Source organism: Sphaerulina musiva (assembly GCF_000320565.1).
Source record: "Sphaerulina musiva SO2202 unplaced genomic scaffold SEPMUscaffold_9, whole genome shotgun sequence".
Taxonomy (NCBI): domain Eukaryota; kingdom Fungi; phylum Ascomycota; class Dothideomycetes; order Mycosphaerellales; family Mycosphaerellaceae; genus Sphaerulina; species Sphaerulina musiva.
In genome coordinates this window covers 704,243-725,130 of record NW_016017391.1, presented here as the reverse complement: position 1 = coordinate 725,130, position 20,888 = coordinate 704,243, and the positions used below count along the sequence as shown (strand labels likewise).

The 20,888-nt window shown below is 41.3% G+C and overlaps 2 protein-coding genes across 2 annotated transcripts; one reads left to right on the top strand and one right to left on the bottom strand.

Annotated features, from left to right (window-relative positions):
- Positions 1-7,852: 7,852 nt before the first annotated feature.
- Positions 7,853-8,008, top strand: SEPMUDRAFT_50655 (uncharacterized protein; the record flags this gene model as incomplete). The annotated part of the gene is made up of 1 exon (XM_016909172.1): positions 7,853-8,008. A coding segment is annotated over one exon (156 nt), but the record flags the coding sequence as incomplete, so codon positions are not given.
- A 7,496-nt stretch (positions 8,009-15,504) lies between these two features.
- Positions 15,505-15,672, bottom strand: SEPMUDRAFT_50043 (uncharacterized protein; the record flags this gene model as incomplete). The annotated part of the gene is made up of 1 exon (XM_016909146.1): positions 15,505-15,672. A coding segment is annotated over one exon (168 nt), but the record flags the coding sequence as incomplete, so codon positions are not given.
- Between the last annotated feature and the right edge of the window lie 5,216 nt (positions 15,673-20,888).

The window sequence follows — 20,888 nt, the reverse complement described above, 5'->3', positions numbered from 1 at the left end:
TCGTCGCGAGTATAGTCGTTGCAAGTATAGTCGTCGCGAGCATAGTCGTCGCGAGTAGAATTGTTCTAAGACGTATATACTAAGTGTAGTCGTCGCGAGTATAGTCGTCGCGAGTATAGTCGTTGCGAGTAGAATTGTTCTAAGACGTATATACTAAGTATAGTCGTCGCGAGTATAGTCGTCGCGAGCATAGTCGTCGCGAGTATAGTCGTCGCGAGTAGAATTGTTATAAGACGTATATGCTAAGTATAGTCGTCGCGAGTATAGTCGTCGCGAGCATAGTCGTCGCGAGTAGAATTGTTCTAAGACGTATATACTAAGTATAGTCGTCGCGAGTATAGTTGTCGCGAGTATAGTCGTCGCGAGTAGAATTGTTATAAGACGTGTACGCTAAGTATAGTCGTCGCGAGTATAGTCGTCGCGAATATCGTTAGAATGCTTGTCGAATTTTTCTAAGACGTATGCCTTGCGCAATTGTTTTAAGACGCGTACGCCGTCGGCAGTTTGGTATCGCGAGTAGAATTGTTTTGAGACGTGTATGCTAAGTGTAGTCGTCGCGAGTGTAGTAAGTATAGTCGTCGCGAGTATAGTCGTCGCGAGTATAGTCGTCGCGAGTATAGTCGTCGCGAGTGTAGTCGTCGCGAGTGTAGTCGTCGCTTGTCGAATTGTTCTAAGACGTATGCCTCGCGCAATTGTTTTGAGACGTATACGCCGAGTAGTCGTCGCGAGTACGGTCGTCGCGAGTAGAATTGTTCTAAGACGTATATAGCATATATCTTAGAACAATTGTTAGCGCTACCTAGACACTACGACGCTTACCGGCAATTGTTTTGAGATGCGTATACCGAGAGTCGTCGTCGTAAGGGTCGTCGTCGTAAGGGTCGTCGTCGTAAGGGTCGTCGTCGTAAGGGTCGTCGTCGTAAGGGTCGTTATCGTAAGGGTCGTCGTCGGCATTGTTCTAAGACGTAGATAGTATACCTCTTAAAACAATTGCGTTTCCGCGGTTCTTCTATATATTAGGGGTGTCGTCGTTATCGCCGTAGGTATAGTTGTCTCGAATTTGGCTATCGTAAGTATAGTTATCGTCGTAAGTGTCGTTGTCGTAGTAAGTAGTTGTCGTAAGTATAGTTGTCGGCGTTGTTTTGAGACGTGTTCTGTCTACAAAACAATTAGCTATTGTTCTAAGACGTAGACAGTATACGTCTTAAAACAATTAGCTATTGTTCTAAGACGTAGACAGTATATATCTTAAAACTATTCGATTCTCTCGGCCTGCCTTATCTTCTCGGCTTGCCTAATCTTCTCGGCCTGCTAATATAGCACTATACTATTATTATCTCAACCTGCTAAAACAGTACTGTACTCCTATCTCGGCCTGCTAAAACAGCCCTATATTAATATCTTCTTAGCCTACTAAACAGCCTCGAACTCTTATCTTCGAGTACTACTTTGCTAACAAAGGCGTAGTCGGCAGCCCTATTAGCCTAGACGGAAAACGCAAATCGGGTGCCCTCCCTCCCTCCCCTATACTCTCCTCTTCTCGGCCTGCTAATATAGTACTATACTATTATTATCTCGGCCTGCTAAAACAGTACTGTATTCTAACATTAGAGTACTACTATATAAACAACGGCGTCGTCTAGCAAAGCTATTTAATTAGCTCGGCCTCCCGAAACAGCCCTATATTAATATCTTCTTAGCCTACTAAACAGCCCCGAACTCTTATCTTCGAGTACTACTTTACTAACAAAGGCGTAGTCGGTAGCCTAATCAACCTAGACGGAAAACGCAAATCGGGTATCCCCCTCCCCCCTCCGTACTCTCCTCTTCTCGGCCTGCTAATATAGTACTATACTATTATTATCTCGGCCTGCTAAAACAGTACTATATTCTAATATTAGAGTACTACTATATAAACAACGGCATCGTCGGCCGCGTAAGGTAGTATACGTCTTAGAACAATTGCGTTTTCTTTATCTAGATTATCGTCGGAATTGTCGTCGGAATTGTCGTCGGAATTGTCGTCGGAATTGTTATCGTTCGGATTGTTCTAAGACGTTTGCTATCTACGTCTCAAAACAATTATGTCTTTAGGTAATCTTTGACCTACCCTGATTACCGTCGTCGGGATTGTTTTAAGACGTAGATAGCAAACGTCTTAGAACAATTATATCTGTCTAGCTTAATCTTCTCGGCCTGCTAAAACAGCCTCGTACTATCATTTTTGAGTACTTCCTTATATACAACTATATAACAGTCCCGAACAACTATATAACAGCCTCGTACTATTATCTTCGACTACTACTTCGCGAACAAAGGCATCGTCGGCAGCCTAATCAACCTAGACGGAAAGCGTAAATCGCGTCGGACTCCTTAGTATTAACGACTACTACTTCGCGAACAAAGGTATCGTCGGCAGCCTAATTAACCTAGACGGAAAGCGTAAAGGTCTCGAAGAAGATATCTATACAAAGACATCGCGTCGGACTCCTTAAGCGTCGCGTCGGACTCCTTAATTATCGCATCGGACTCCTTAGTATTAACAACCGGAAAGGCGCCGAGTTCTAATACCTATATATATTTAAGTACGGTATATAATATACGTAGAGGGTATAAACTCGATCGGACAGGAGGACGCTCGACGTTCCGTTTGTTTTAAGACGTAGACAGCACGCGTCTTAGAACAATTCATCGGTCTAGTATCCTTAACGTTCTCGCCTCTAGAAGAACCTCTTTTATTTTACTGTTCAATATCGCTGTCGCCGCATCCGTCGATTCTACTCCTTTATCGTCGTCGCGGTTTTGTCGTAGTCCCTATACTATCGTTGCGGCTTTGTCGTCGTCGCTATACCGTCGTCGTCGTAGCTTTGTCGTTGTCGCTATAGTATCGTCGCCGTAGCTTTGTCGTTGTCGCTATCGTCGTCGCGGCTTTGTCGCTATATTGTCGTCGTCGCGGTGTTGTCGCCGGTTTTGTCGTAGTCGCGGTTTTGTCGCCGGTTTTGTCGCCGGTTTTGTCGTCGCTATAGGTTACTTAAGAGGTAGTTGCTATCGCTGTCGCTAGATATCCGAACTGTATACATACCTAATTAATATAACTAGTACTACGATAACTTCTCGAGCTAAGTATAAGCAATGTCAAATCTATACTAATAGATATACGCTTACTAACCTAGTGTACTCGCGACTGTTACGCTTGCCCTAACGATAATACAAGAAGGCGACGAAGCAATAACTGCCCGCGAAACCGATCCCTTTCCTCGCTAGCCTACTACTATAACGCCGACTAACTTTTAGTTTGTTACCAATACGAAGTAGACAGGTTAGCTTAATAACATCGCCGGTACTAATATAAGGAGGAAGAAGCTTGCGAGCAACAATATACGGAAATTCGACTAGGCTAGCAGAATTATAGAGACTTATTAGGGGAAAGATATACCGGACCCGTATTACTAGTATACTCGTCGAGGCCTACTATATAGGGTAGATACTATTAATAGCAAGAGATATACTTACTATAAGCGATACGCGAAGTCGGAGTATAATACTAGCGTACCTGTTAGTAGTAGTACTAAGGCATCTCTAATACAGCGGATCTTAGACCTTAAGGACCGATTGGACAGCTTGGGATAAGAAGGTACCTAATATTCGAAAGAGTTAGCTATATCTTAGAACGTTGTTCTGAGACCTATAGCTTCCGTATTTCAGAATAATTCAAACCGTCTCCTTTATACCCCCGTCAAGTCTAACTCCTCTGCTATCGCACTGTTAATATTAACAAATGTATCTATATCAACATTAATAATGCCTAGCTCCCGTAGCCTATTACCTTCTATACGACCTACTAAGTTAGCCGCGTCGAGTAGACCCGTACTAGCGATTATAGCGTCGTCTACGACGCATATAATCCGAGCGGCGCGTACGGCGTTACTTATATTAAGCGTATCGATACGCTATACTAACCTCGCGATGCCGATGCTATAGATATTGTTAGATATAGCGCCCTTGCTCTTATATCTCGTAGTCAAGCCCTCGGTAACTAGCTTGTATATATAGCTTAGTATATCTACGACAGTCTTCTTAGATATATAGTACGTTGTTCCTTCCGGTACTAGCGGCCGTAGTGTTTAAGCAATACGTTTAGTATACTTGCGATTTAATACAGTCCGCTCGATAGTCTTTTCGATATCGCTCGTAGAGTTGGTAAGGCGAGTAAATACAGCACTATATTCGCTATTATACAGTTCTAGTATTTCATTAGATGTAACGAACTTGCCTAGTCGTCTAGATAGATTAATAACTAGCATACCGAGGATAGCGCGCTATAACTCGTAGCTAGTAGCCTTAAGTGTCTATTTGAACTATAGTATTTCTCCTATGTAGTTAGACTAGCTACTACTAAGGAATGTCGGGATTAGGTAGTTAACTATACGCTCCAGTTGGCCTACGTCGCCTTTACGAATTACCGAGCGGATGGTTAAGAAGTCCTCGATGTCTCTAAGTATACGATACATTATAGTGAAATCTGGATCCTTAACAACGCCCTCGCTATTTTTGCCTATATAGGCCTTCTTGGTTATTATCTTCTTATAGATAGTATAAATACAGTCTAGATACTACTTAGGGGAGAGCTTTAATACTGCCGCCTAGAGCGCTTCGATAGTAGTCTTATCGCGATTATCCGGATTGTTGATATCGAACAGTTTACGGTCTATAAGCTCCTACTCAAACATTCTATAGACCCTGCTCTAATATAACCGATATACTAGGCTTTAATAAATAAAGTACTTAGGTTTGTCGTTACTAATTCCTTCGATACCCTAGAACCTAGCGTCGCCTTAATATATATAAGCAAGAGCCTCGCCTGCGCTATTCTTATTTGTATAAGTCGCTAACCTAGTGTATAATCTATTTATTACAATATATAGGAAGCCTAGTACTAGTAGATACTAGCTAAAGCGATCGTATAGCTTTATATTTTCAATACTCTCGGCCTGAACTTAAAGTAGACGAGCTACTATTATCTAGTCGCTAACGATAAGTTTCAGCCCGTTGTCCTAGTACTTTAGGTACTTAAATCTTATAAACTTCAGGAATATATCTTCTAGTACGCTATATATACCGGATATCGACGACTCGTCGTAAAAAGAGATCTTACTAGCGTATAATTGTTAATCCTCTATATCCAGAATGTCGATAGTATACAATAGCACTCGTATCTTTGTATTAGCGCTACTAATATCGAGGCTATTCTAGTCTATTAGTCTACTGAAGTCGTATCTAGTATAGATCTTTGTAATCTTAGGAAATATAAGGCTAAGGTTATAGTCGATATAATGTATACTATTATACTTACGTACTGTATCCTCGTTCAAATTACGGAGGATATTAGTAGCGTCGAGCTAAACAGTAAGGTCCAACATATTCTAATATAGGCCGGTCGCTAGTATCCGCTTGTTCTCGGCTATATACTAAGTTGTTATATTAAGTTGCTAGCTGCTTCTACCGATAGTCTAAATGCCTTTACGACCTACTTAGCGTATAAGGTTGTCGTATATATAGTAGATTTATTGGTTTGCGCGGCCGAATATACTATATACAATCTGTTAGGCAATAGCGTTGTCCTTTATCAGACGCTAGACCGTCCGATACGAAGAAGTAATACCTAGGTTAGCGAGTACGTCTACAATAGGGCGTAGTACCCTTCCTATTGTAAGGAACAGACTTATTCCCTTCTAAAACTACGACGAGTTAATCAATACAATCGTTGATATAGCGATTTAGGTAATTGCCGCGATATACTTGGTTATAGTATCTGAAGTTTTCTATCCCTGTATCTTATACCTACCTTGTACCTTTTTATACGAGACCTTCTAGTTGTTCAAGACTTTGCGTAGCATTCGATTCTAGGTCGGTGTCTTAGTAATAATTATGTCTATTATCTCGTTAATGTTCGCTAGCTGTATAGCATTATATAAGTCGTATTCGTTAAAGAACTTCTTGCCAATTAGGCCCTTAAGCTTACGGCGTATAGTACGTTAACTAATTAACTAGTCGTACTCGAGACTCTTAACAATGTTTGCAATACGCCGGCGATAAGTAGCCGAACCTAGATCGCTATAATGTTTCTTTATAAAAAACGGGACTATTATCCTAGCAGCCCTAAGGGCGGTATAGATGTCTTCTATCTTCTCCTCGTCCGAACGTCTCTAGGCGTATCGACGAGCTAGCGTGTTCTGTTTATCTGTCTCCTCGTCTTCGTCTTTATCGCCGTCAAATATCTCTTCGTAGATAGGATTGTAGTCTAGTGCTTTACTCTATTCCTTATTATCGTTATTACTTAGTTGGAAATCTATATTATAGTCTTCTTCGACCTCCCCCTTATCGTCGTCTAGCTCTAAGAGTTTAAACGGCGATTCGTAGTCCGGATCGGTCGCTCGGCTCGTATATCGAGAACTACTAGGTCCAGACTAGAGTAATGCTTAGCTAGCCCTTAGTCGTAGTTAGCGTCCTTACGGCGACTAGCTTGTCTGCCCTCGGAGAGTTCCTTAACTCGAGCGCCGTAATTCGAGGTTATCTAATAGTAGGACTATCTTATCTTCGAGGTTATCTAATAGTAGGACTATCTTATCTGTCGGTAGAAGGTCGGATAGACTACTAGAGTCGTAGTACTCTAGATTGCCTGCTTCGATGTTATCTATTAGCGGAAGGTTAGAGAGACTACTAGAAATAGTGCTTATCTCGAATAGGTTATATATAGAATAAGCAATGTCCTCCTCTTGTTTATCTTACCGCGGTAGCGACGTACCGCTTATATCTTAATCGGCTATATTGCTCGTTGTTGATATAGTATATAGTACTTAGGCATCCGTAGCAAACGGAAAAGACGGCGAAAGTATATAGCGATATTAAAGCCTAAGGTATAGCGGACAACGTCTAAAATAGGTAGGTAGTATAGCTATTTGTTCTAAGATACTGCTTTTATATGTCTTAGAACAACTTAGTTAGATCGATACTTCCTCTAATTCGAGTTATAATAGTAAGGAGCAGCGCATTTCGTCTTTAGTTGTATCGTCGATAAATATTCGGTTCGTAATAGAGGTGTTATTTAGTATCGCTAGTATTTGTCTGCTGTTACCGTCGCTATATACGTTAATTGTTCTAAGACGTAATGAATATATATCTCAGAACAATTATACTATTATTTGTTGTTACTATTGTTTGCTTGCTATTGCCGTCGCTATACGCGTCAATTGTTCTAAGACATAATAGACGTACCTCTTATAACAATTGCATTTCTCTCTACGCGTTCTCGAACTAACCGATTACCTGACCTTACTATCGCTATATACGTTAAATTGTTCTAAGACGTAGTAGATACATATCTTAGAACAATTATATCTCTCTTTACGCGTCCTTAGACCAATCGACAATCCAAAGATACCCGAAGGCGATTTTACCTTTAGAGGAAGTCGAAAGGCCCAAAACCGAAGAAAGCAGATACGAACGATATAGCAACCTATACAAACGGGGCCAGACGCGCGTATATAGCTACTAGGCCGAAATATACTTAGCCGCGTAGAGCCTGCGAACTGGATACCTAGTCTCCGCGAGAGTTAACTATTGCTCGATTTCAGTACTCGAGACCGAGCAGTTACTATATAGTTTAGAAGGTAGCTCCTCGATATTCCCTATATTAACGAACTCGAACGTCTTTAGCTCTTAATCTATAATACTAGCCTATAGGACCTAGAGATATCTCTCGCTAAGCCGATTATCGAAGCAAGCTTGAAATAGTACCTTAATAGTTAATACATTCTATAAAGACAAGAACTTTGTACCTTTATAGCTTTAGATTAATACCGTCTTTATAGCTGTCTACGGCTATAAAGACGTCGTAGTCGTAGAGAGGACTAGGGGTAGGAAGAGTCTGATATTCTATACTTTCTCTATATTAACTAGATTGGTTGCTCTCCAAATTATACTACTAAACCGGCTAGAGGAGGAGTAAGCTAGTAATATAAGAAGAGCTCTAAGCTAGCTAGAAAGGGAGTCTTAAGGCCTAGTTAATGTCGTCAATATTATAGCAGAGAACCGTAAGCTAGATCTAAGTATTATAGACAAGATTCGTACTCGTAAGATACAGTATATCTTTATATCGCTAGAGACCGCCTCTCTGCCTAAAACGAGGGAGATTCTACGCGAGATTGCGGACTGTATTAGACTCGTAGTTATCGACGAGCTTTATCTTGTCTACAAATAGGGGTCTAATTTTCGTAAGGAGTTCGGCTAGCTATAGGAATTACGTAATATCCTTCGGTTTGATATAGTTATAATCGGTGCCTCTACGACTGTTTCCTACAATACGATAGACTTTGTACTATAGAGGGCAGGCTTCAGAGCGGTCGGCGATAAGCGATTTAAGATATAGATTATTCGCGGTAGTATCGATCGTCCTAATACGTCGTACATCCTTAAGAAGATCCCCTAAGAACGACTTAGTATACTATAGAATTGTCTGTACTAGCTTCTGAAGTACGTAGTAAACGAAGCCAGCGAGGCGACCCCCGAAAAGATCGATAAAGCGCTTTGTTTTATCGATAGTATCGGCTTCGTAGACAGTACTGTTTAGCGCTTCCGCTAGTAGCTAGTAAACATTATAAGGGATATCGAGGACCCGACGAAGAAGTATACTATAACTAGCGCTAATAGAAGTTATAATATAACCAAGGTTGTTAGCTTCTATACAGCCTACGTCGCTACTATAGACTAAGACCTCCGATACGACGAGTTCAAGACCGTAGGCTCGACTATACGAATCCTATAGGGTACGCTAGCGATTGCTACTAGTACTAACTTCCCCGATATCAAGTTCGTCGTATAGCTAAGGAATGCTATTACGAAAGATATTAACGATATTATACAACGCCTTAGTCGTGCCGGTCGCGCTCTAGACTATTAGGCGTATAGCTTACTGTATCTGCTATAGTATATTAACGATAGGATAAGGTATGTACTAGCTAGTTCAAGCTATTAATCTATCCGTCTACGTCCCGGTACCGATCCTACGGAATATCGGCAACCCCGATCTATTGTTGCCTATCGACTAGTGCGTCTATCCGGCCTCCGATACGTAGAGACCCCCGCGGACGACTTTACGGGTACCGACGTCGGTTACGGCATTAAGATTAGTAATAAGGATAGCGACGAGGACAACGATAATACCGTAGCAGAGGATTATACGGTCGTAGTTAACGTATACGATCTAAACCTAAAGAATCGTAGTTAGACAGAGTTTATAATGTCTATACGAGACAAGCTCCCTCCGATTATACGTCGCCTATAGAACTAGTTCTATTATCCGAATCCAGCTATACGGCTATACTTCTGTATAGTATTATACGAGTACTATAGGGAAGACCTTAAGATATACCTAGCTAAGGCGATAGTGCTCGGTATAGAGAAGTACTATAGCTATTACAATCCTATATTAGAAGATCTCGCCGAGTAGGACGTCGAAGTACTAGAGCTACCGAAGCTAATAGCGAAACCGAGAGCTAGTAGTAAGGCTGCCTTTAGAATAGTATATTTGATTCTATAGTTCGAAGCTAGAGCTAATTATACTTTTAGAGACCCCCTATAGAATATACTGTTCGAAGTCCTATTCGATGTAATTATTCCTACCGAGTTAGTATTCGAACTCTCGTATATAATAAACAATATATAGCTATTCCTAGATAACGATGCCGACGCTAAGATCGTCGAAGCGGATATTAAAGAGTATATACCTAAGTTCTATAAGTAGTATACGTCGAACCCGGACAATACAGACCTAAGTAGCGATATTCTAATATTCTACGTTCGTTCTTAGATAAACGCAATCAACCCGATAATATAACGAGACTATACTTAGTATCGGATAGAAGCTAAGACAAGACTAGTAGACAAGAGACAGGCAAAAGGACAGGCTCGGACTATAGGTCCGGCTAGGCGTACCCTATTAATAGATAATTATCGCTAGAACTAGCAAGACGCTGTAGTCGCTTCTACGAAGGCCGGTGTATTAGCTCGTTATATAATATATACTACCGCCGGTCGGATACAAACGGAGCAATTAGCGGAGCTATATAGTACTTAGTAGCGAGTTCGAGGAAAGGGATATACTATATTAGTACTACGAATACCGGGTAGACGTTCTTCTGCCGAGCGACTAAGAGCTCGTCGTAGAGGTAGCGGAGATAACGAGTTCTCTAACCCGACATTCGATATACTAGCAGTATTACGAGCTTTGCGTAAGACTAATAAACAGCGCCGTAGCGGCCGTATCTATATAACGACCTAGCAAAACGAGAACTAGTATAGCCTAGTATATAAGTTCGACGACGAGGGTAACCTAATTATAACTGCTATTAGCGGCAGATAGGTCGATGCCGAAGAAGCCGCTCGTATAGAGAAGCGCGGCCTTAGTTTAAGTCTAGTAGTATTGTCGCCGGGCCTAGTATTACCCTATATAGCAGCGGGTCGAACAGAGGATCTATTCTGTAATAGCATTACTCTAACCCGTAATAGTAGCCGTATCCTATCGGCTAATATATTCGAAGCGCTACGACGAAGAGACATCCTTAGTCGCTCTCCTATATCTACTGCTGCTGCTAGCTCCTCTGCTGCTGCTAGCTCCTCTACTACTACTAGCTCCTCTGCTACTACTAGCTCCTCTGCTACTACTAGCTCCTCTACTACTACTAGCTCCTCTACTACTACTAGCTCCTCTGCTACTGCTAGCTCCTCTGCTACTGCTAGCTCTTCTGCTACTACTAGCTCTTCTACTGCTACTAGCTCTTCTGCTGCTACTAGCACGTCTACGACTGTTGGTTCTACCCCTACGGCGCAACCGCGTCGTCGCAATCCAAGGCGGAATACACCTACCGACTAAGAGATAAGATGTATAGTTTCGATAGCTAGTAGCGAATTGTTCTAAGATATATACGTAGTAATAGCCGATAACGAATTGTTCTAAGACGCATACGTAGTAATAGTCGGCTTGCTGGTAGCGAATTGTTCTAAGATGTATACGCAGCGATAGCCGATAGCAAATTGTTCTAAGACGCAGGAGCGGCACGTCTCAAAACAAATGTAAATCGCGCCGCGCTTCTGCTAAGCCCGAGTCGAACTAATTATTAAACATTATGTCTTCTATACCTATCTATCTACTCCTATTATCATCTTGTATAACGTATATTGTAGTAGACAACTTCGATAGCGATGTATACTACCTATATATATAGTCGATTTAGTACGTACGAAGCTATATATACTGCCTATTCCTCCCTAGTCGACAGCCCTATAAATTAAAAGCTTTATAATGCTACTATACTATATAGAGACATACGTATAGACGCGACGAGTCGAGCTCTATAGGACGAAAAGCCAATAACCCTAATAATAAGAAGATACCTATTCAAGTGTCGTCGCTGAAATCAAGTTATATACCGCTTATAACTTACTTAACGTAAGGTAGACGACAATAGAATGTAGTAGTATCTATCTCTTCTTCCTTACCCTACTCGTTACCTTTTTCTTCCTCTTCTTCTTCTTCTTTATATATATATACATAGATACGCACATATATATATACATACATACACGCGCGTACACACACATATACATATACACATACATACCCTCCGCCGCCGCCGACGCCGCCGCCTCCTCCTCCTCCGCACTACTACTACTACCCCTACCCGCGGCGCCGCCGCCGCTACCGCCGCCGCTATAGCAAGACAGCTGTTCGGCCTTCCGCCGATAATCGAAGAGTCTTGGTCTATATATATACACGTCTTAGAACAATACTGTCTATACGTCTTAGAACAATACTATCTATACGTCTTAGAACAATACTGTCTATACGTCTTAGAACAATACTGTTACGTCTTAGAACAACACTATTATATCTTAGAATAATAGCTAACAGATTGTAGCTATTATATTAAGTACGCTGCGCCGCTATTGCCTATAGGGCAACGAGAAGTAGCCTATCGCGCTAGGCTAGGCGCAACAGTTAGATATATACATTCCTCTAGCCTACTAGAATAACAAAGCTAATAAGAATAGCGATAAGTTGTTCGACCGCTGCTTCGCGGCCGAAACCAAACTAGCCCTAGAAGCTAGTATAGAAGAGAACCGCTTGTTTTTGCGCGAGCTCTCGCTTACTGCTATAGCTGCTAAAGCGGCTGCTACTATAGCTACTAAAGCGGCTACTAATACTACTACTAATACTGCTGCTACGGCTGCTACTAATACGGCTGCTACTGCTTCCGCCCCTATCTGCGCGCTCGACGACGACGACGACGACGATTTCGGTAGTAGATTCCTATAAGTTGCTTTTAACGCGAGAATAGCTTAGTTATAATACTTACGCAAGCGCAGTATAAATAATATATACGACGACGACGACGACGAAACGACTACTGCTATCGCTGCTCTCGCTACTATCGCTTCTGTCGCTTCTATCGCTTCTATCGCTCCTGTCGCTACTATCGCTACTATCGCTACTATCGCTACTATCGCCCCGGCTTCGCCGCTGCTACTACCGCTACTACCTCTCTTGCCTGCTATAGTTACTCCTCCTAAGAGGACTACGCCTTCGCCTAGCCGTCTACTAGGTACGCGCCTAGTGCTCAATAAGGTTTACCGCCCTAGGGCGCTTAATAAGTAGTAGTCGATCTCCGACTATCGGTAGAATTTGGCCGTTACTTAGGCCGACGCTAGCAAATTTAATAGTATCTATCGATACTCTAGGGTCGCCTAGATCTAGGAGATAGGTATAGCCCGCCCTAGAGGCCCTTATAGTAAGTACGCCCGGCGCGGGCTGAACGATTGTCGGGTGTTAGAGCCTAGCTAACAATATAGCCACTACCGTAACAACTCGATTATAAAGGCAAAGTATGTTTAAATACCTACGACTATATAGAACTTTGTCGCTCTTGTATATGCTTATCTCCTATATAGTCGGTATTGCTGCCTAGCGTAATGTACGCGTACCTTACGAAGGTTCGCCGCCTTACAACTTCTATATATCGAACGACGGCAGTAACGCAACCTACGACGTACGGCATATAGGCGTATTAGTATACGACACTCTACTAGAATTGTTCTAAGACGTACGAATTACCTATCTTAAAACAATTGACTAGGTACTCTATAGGAACGATCGATTATCTAATTGTTCTAAGACGCCTAGCTGTCGCGTCTTAGAAGAATCTCGGAATAGCTACTTGCCTAGCTCTCGCGTCTTAGAACAATTCCTCAGAATGACTACAGGCCTGTCGCGTCTTAGAACAATCCTCGGAATAACAGTCGCGTCTTAGAAGAATCGCGTCTTAGAAGAATCGCGTCTTAGAAGAATCTCGGAATAACTACCTACTCGCCCGTTTGTCGCGTCTTAGAAGAATCTCGGAATAACTACCTACTCGCCCGTTTGTCGCGTCTTAGAACAATTCCTCGGAATAACTACAGGCCTATCGCGTCTTAGAACAATCCTCGGAATAACTACTCGCCTAGCTATCGCGTCTTATAACATTCCTCGGAACGACTGCAGGCGTATCGTATCTTAGAACAATTCCTCGAGATAACTGTCGCGTCTTAGAAGAATTCCTCGGAATAACTGCTTGCCTAGCTATCGCGCCTTACAACATTCCTCGGAACGACTATAGGAGTGTCGCGTCTTAGAACAATTCCTCGGAATAACTATCGCGTCTTAGAAGAATTCCTTAGAATAACTGCTCGCCCGTTTGTCGCGTCTTAGAACAATTATCGGAATAACTATACGCCTAGCTGTCGCGTCTTAGAACAATCCTCTAAATAACTACTCGCCTAGCTATCGTATCTTAGAATAATCCTCGGAATGCCTACTCGCCTAGCTGTCGCGTCTTAGAAGAATCTCGCAATAACGGTCGCGTCTTAGAACAATCTTCGGAATAACGGTCGCGTCTTAGAACAATCTTCGGAATAACTGCTCGTATCTTAGAATAATCCTCGGAATAACTGCTCGTCTAGCTATTACGTCTTAAAACAATCTCGGAGTAACTGCTCGTCTAGCTATCGCGTCTTAGAACAATAGCTTAACCGACTGCTCGCCCGACAACGATACCAATTTGGTACTTGGTCGTATAGTTATAGCGACACTTAGAGGAGGTCGGTAGGCCAATTCTAAGCGACTTTTGTAAAGGCTAGAGAGCTATATCGGTAGTCGTTGTCGCGTCTTAGAACAATAGCTTAACCGACTGCTCGCCCGACAACGATACTAATTTAGTACTTAGTCGTATAGTTATAGCAATACTTAGAGGAGTTAGCTAGGCTAATTCTAAGCGACTTTTATAATAGCTAAGGAGCTATATCTGTAGTCGTTATCGAGTTTAATATAGCTTATCGGCTCGCCCGATAACGATACCAATTTAATACTTGGTCGTATAGTTATAGCGATACTTAGAGGAGTTCGCTAGGCCAATTCTAAGCGACTTTTGTAAAGGCTAGATAGCTATATCTATAATCGTTGTCGAGTTTGATATAGGTTATCGATAATTACTTACGCTCAAAATCAGTGTTATTTGCAAATCTAGAACGCAGGTTTTAGATTAAGGTTCCGAGGATAGTAGTGTCGTATTGCCAAGAGTATTTTCTAGGATCACTTTCGCGGGTTTCTATATATAGGATATAGTTAATAAACGTCTTAGAATAATAGAAAAAAAGATAACGAAGTAACTAGCTGTCTATACGTAGGTTGTCCTTAGACGCTCTTTGAAAAGCGTAGCGGTCCGGGGTATCTCCGCTCCGAAAGTTTGACGTTATATTAATCCGCTCCGAAAGTTTGACGTTATATCAAAGAGAGAGCGTCTGAACGGAGATAGACTTATCGTCCCGATAGCGAAAACGAGATACTATTAATCTAGAGAATATTGCTATAGTGTATTAGCGATTAAAACGACTTTAGTGTCGAGCGATACTAAAATCGCGCTTATACCTAACTCCGGCGGTAGGAATACAGAGAATATCCTACGCTATTAATACGAGAGTAGGGTACTTAGACTCTATTAAAGACTACGTCTTTAGTACCTCGAATAGATCCCCTTTATCTATATTAGCGTCTAAATAGTCGGCGAGCTCGTTATCCTCGTTAGTGCTACGTCTTTAACTTTAAGAAGACTCTATACTCCTACTAAGAGTAAAGTCGATATAGCCTTTATACCGACTCCTTCTAAAACGGCCCTACTAGGTAGAGGTACTCGATAATAAACGATAGCTCTTCTTCTACTCTGCCCTTAGCTTACCCTCGTAATACGCGTAGTAACTTTTATCCCTAAAGTTATCGTATACCTAGAACTTCCGCTTAAGGCAGGGGGTAAGGAGGACGCTAATACCGTAGTAATCGCTAAATCGATCCTAGGTATCTCGATAATATTTCTCTAGCTTAGCCTAAGCAGCCTCGTATACCTAAAAGACATCCTTCTTCTAGGGTATCCTCTTATTCTTGAGTCGCTTTATCGCCTCCTCTAGAATATCGAAAAGCTTGTTATAGTATACGAGGATAAGGTAAATTATCGGACCTTTTGTAGTTCTAATTACCGCTATCGCCGCTATAAATGGTTTCGTAAGGTCGATAAGGTACTCTACCCTTTGCTATTCTTCGGAATCGATACCTATATCTTTACTTAGGTTAAGTCGCTCGATATAAGATTTAATAACTACTTGGAGTCTACTAAAGCGATCGAGTATTAACGTTGTTAAGGACTACCTTGTCTTTACGTCTTGAACGACCCTTAGGATACGATCTTAAACGCCTTTCTACCGACGGTACTTTACAAATAGCTACTTCTTTTAAAGTATCTCTTTCTAGAGGTCGATAAACTGTTCGAACCTTTAGGAGCTCGAGTTAATAAAGATATAAAGCTTCCGGATCTAGAGATTAAGATTAGCTAGAGTAACGAACTACCGACTATAATTACCGACTACGCGAGTCGACTATACTTTCGAGGTAGAAGGGTTTATAGTTTATTAGGCGTAGATACTAATCTTACCTTTAAAAGAAGATAGGGCATATTATTAGCTTAAGGACGGCTAATTTACTTGCTCTGTACTCTTCTTCTCTATAATATCTTTCTATCCTTATCGTAATCCTAGAATTTGGAAAGGTCGTTCGTAGGACAAAGCCCTAGGCGGTCGAAAAAGGCCTTTAGAGGAAGTTAAGTAGTATAGGCAAAGTAGGGAAATCGCTCCGGACGGCTACCTCGATTATAATCCGTAATTGCCTCCTCCTCTTCCTCTCCTATCTCTAATTCGGGACTAGTCTCCGTACCTAGATAGAGAGGTAGCTACTCTAAGCTCGTTAGTAGCTTAGTAACCGTTATACCGTACCTCTCTTAACAAGTATTAATCGCTAAAACACTATAGAATATTAGAGGAGAGTAATAATAGTAGAGTAAGTATCCTTATATCGTATTATATAGCGTCTTATTGTTAGAGGCGTTATCGTATATAATAGCAGTTAATCGGCGCTTAATCTCGAACTCTTGTAAGATCTCGAATAGTATCTGCGCGAGATAATTACTAATATAATAGCTAGTAATATAAGGGAAACTAAGCATCCCTTCGTACTAAGTCTATTAGTCGTTAATCTAGTAGACCCGTATAGTTAGGAATAAGGTTTTTATAGTCCTGGATTGCTAACTATTATACGTAATAGCTATCTTAAATCTTCTAGCGAGACGGGCTTTAAGGGAGTCGGCGGAGTCTATAACCTTAGTATCGAGTATCCTTCGGTATGTCGACGCGTATTTGAACGGAATTGTCTCGACCTATCCTAGGAGTAGTACTATATAAGTCTATTTTACCGAGGGTCGTTTAAAGAACTGGAATAGTAGACCGTTGTCGACAATTATCTTAAAGTATAGGCGTAGGAAATCGTCTAGTATATAGCCTAGGTCCCTTGTCTACCGTAGATTGCTAATAGTCTAGAAATATCGTCTTAGTATAAGTAGCTAGACGTAGTCGGCAGACGTAGTCGGCAGGTATAGTCGGCGTTAGTTAGTACTTACTTATTAATACTTCGCGGCCGTAAACATCTCCTTTATAAACCCTTGCTTATCTTATTTCTCCTAGTAGTTCGAGGAGTCGAGATACTTCTCGATAGATATTGTACTAGTATTTAGTACTAGATGTTTTAGTATAGCGTTACAGCATCTATATACGACTTTAGATATCGTATCTTCTTAAAGTATTCCCTCCTCTAGGAAATCCTATACCTAAGATATCCGAGACTTACTACCCTAGGTAATTAGAGACCGATCGAACATAGTACGACCGTTCCGCTTTTTAAGGCGCTTTCCGGTATAATTCTACTACTATACCTCGTACTAACGCTTAAAGTTGTCCTTATACCTAAGCCTCTATAGCTAGCAATTTGACTTAATATCCTACTCTCCTATATAATTAGGCTCGATAGGGAGAATAAGGGAACTATCTAGTTCCTCTTCTACTGGACTCGGCCGTCTCGTTCTACGCTGCCTAACGTTAGGTTGTCGTCGGCGTCGACCTAGTGTTAGACTCGATAGCGCATTAAGTATCGTCCTATAGCGCTAGCGTAGCCGTACGCTCGATCGCGTAGGGGTCCTAGAAGAGGTATCGGGCTAGGAGGAGGATTCGAGCCGGGAGCTTCCTACTCCTAGGGAGGACGAGAAGGAGGACGAAAACATAGTAGATAGACGACAATAGCGTAAAAGTCTAGAGGTATCTTAGAGAAGTAGGAGTAGAAAGGGGAAAAAGAAAGAGAATTTCCTAGTGTTACGCTATAACAAGGGTATAGCTAACAGGATATACCGACATTCTGCTATATCCGAGCTAACCTATCGAAACCCTAGTTCAGGCGTCGCTTGCTATTTACCTATCGCTTCCGCTTCTTAGTCTTAAACTTTAATAAGGGTAGCTAGTCTCTTGTCCTTCTTAACTAGTTCCTCGAGACTAGAAATCGAGAGGTAGAGTTCGTCTTCTTAGAGGAGGAGGAGTAGGATAGCTTCGAGAGTAATACTAGTATACTCTTTTACGCTATAATAGATAAGGCTATCTATTACTACTAGCTATATTGTCTGTTCCTTTGTAAGAGAGTTCTCTTTCTCGTATATCTTATACGCTATCTTCGCGAGATGCTTATTCTCCTTTATTGTCTTTAAAGGCAAAAAGCCGTTAGCTGTATAGTCGTAGGTAGGGGGAATAAGCTAAGAAGGGCCTAGCAATCGCCCTCTATAGTAGGCTTAAGCTTTAGTATCCTACGATAGGACATTCCGGCAAACGGCTCGCTTAATAGGCGAGAAGATCTTATATAGTAATAGCATTCGGACTTCTTTAATACAAATCTAGAATTATAATTAGTTTCTATAGTCGGCAAATATAGTCGGCAGATATTTACCTTTATTGTCTCGCTGCTAACGATTTTCAAGACCTCTTTTATACCTTTCTTATTTAGTATATCTAGGTTCTTAAGGATAATAATCTTGTCCTAGAAGTAGTAAATAGAAGAGCGCTATTAATTATAGGCGGTCGAAAAAGTAGAAGAGGATGCCTAGATAGTAAAGGTACTAATAGACTTAGCCCTCGCTTCCTCTATCTATAGAGTCGAGAATAGATTAAGAACTAATTCCGAGGGAAGGCAATAATTGCTAAGGCCGCTAACCCCTTTGTCGCACTCCTCGCTAATAGATAGATACTCCTATTCCTACTTAATCTAGTCTTCTTTCTAGAATATTAATCGTTCCTTAGAGTCGATATCGCCGAGTTCGAGAAACTAGTCGGCTTTATTAATCTTTGCCTACTCGTCGGGAGGAAGTATTATACTCTTTCTAGTCTACTTCTTTAAACTAAATTAGAAGTTAGTACTCAAATCTGCCGACTATATCCGCTAACTATATCTGCCTACTATACTTACGCTTTTTGATTATACTCCTTTATATATATCTTTCTCTAGCCCTCGATAAGTTCCTATTGCTTATCTTTAGTAAGGCTTTTAAAGCTCGTATACTCCTTAATTTGTATCTTTTTGAATTGCGCAAAGGATTCGTTACGTACTTTGTAGTATCGATCCTATACCCTCTTTTCTTCGTCTATTATAGTAGTACGCTCTCTATCCTATAGAGTATTTAGCTTAAGAGAGTACTCCTCGAGTAACTTCGAGGCTACGCCGAGCTTTACGCGCTTATTTGCTAGTACCTCTAGGGTATTACTCTTACGTTTCGGTATAGTAATAGTTTCTAATATTAGTATAGTAGTTAAAGAAGAACTTAGTCTAATTACGAAGGTAGGTATCGACGGCGCTAGTAAAGGTACGGAGGTATAGGTATTATAGAGGTATTGTAGTAAGGTAGTAAAGTAAGAGAGAGAAAGTAAATTTACCCTACTAGGGCAATTTAAGGTTTAGGCAGCAGCCGAATCCCGGTATTAGTTATACCGGGCAACGATACTATCTATCCTTCCGGACTAATAATACTCTACCGTACTACTGTACCGCCGACGTTATTCTAGATAATAAGTATAAGAACTATACGTAAGTTGCCCCCCCCCCCCTAGGCGTTATTAATTTCGAATATAAGTTGTTATCCGTTCGTTCGCTACTACTAGGACAACTGCTAGTAGGGGTTATATATATATAGTATATAGATATCTATGTTAAAACGATATATATATTAAGTATAGATATCTAGGACCTATATGTAAATACGCGTCTAAATTATATATCCGCCCTAGAGAAAACAATAGGTCCTATAGCTATAGATAAACGTGTTCGGCAGACGTAGTCGGCGTATAAGGCGTATACCCTACTAGCGGCCTTAGGATATATATAGAATCCCTGTATAGATTACTAATTACCTTCCCGCGAGATCCGATATACTCTAGAGATAAGCGCCTTAGCAAACTCCGGGTTTTCCTTATATCCCCCGTATTTTCCTTCTCTCTTTTCTTCTCTATCGTTAACTTTGTTAATTAACCGAGATATACTTAAAGCTCTCAAAATACCTAATATAGATACTGTTTCCCTCTCTACCTACGTCTCTGCCTCCCTCCCTAGGGATAACAACGACTAACTCGACTATAGACTCGATTTACTATAGGACGAACAATCGAGACCTAGAGGGCTTCCGAAGGCTGCTTTTAATAGCAGAACTAATATAAGGACTTAGAAGTAGTTAGATAGGACATAGGAGGAACGAATAGAGCCGCTCGAAAAGATATCCTATCTCGGAAAGGGGAAAGAAAAGTAGGGAACTTAGGGTACTATAAAAGTAATCTACAATCCTAATTATAGCGGAGAGAAGGAGGATAAGTAGGTAACTTAAGGTACTGCGGGAGTAATCTATAATCCTAATTATAGCGGAGAGAAGGAAGAAAGGTAAGCAAATTAAGATATAGGTCTAGTAATCTATAGTCCGGAGACTAGCGAAGATTCGGATATACCGATTAGGCGGCGTATACGACAACTACCTCAACCGACAGCCTCTCCTAGACTAAGTAAAAGCCTCGCCGAAAGGAGGCAGGGACGTACGAAACTAGTCGCGAAAAAGTCCTATCTAGGGAATAAGAGGCCGATAGGGAGTTAACGGCCGTAGAAGAAGCCTATAATACGAAAGGTACCTAAAGCGAGAACTAAGCGACAAACAAAGCCTAGTATAGCTACTCTTCGCGAGATTAGGAGATACTAGAAGACGACCGAGCTGTTAATACGTCGACTACTATTCTAGAGGATCTATCGGGAAGTTACTTTAGATATCGTAAGTAAATCTTCGAGTAGCGTATACCGGTTCTAAGTAGAGGCCCTCCTCTGTCTATAGGAAGCGACGGAAGCGTTTCTT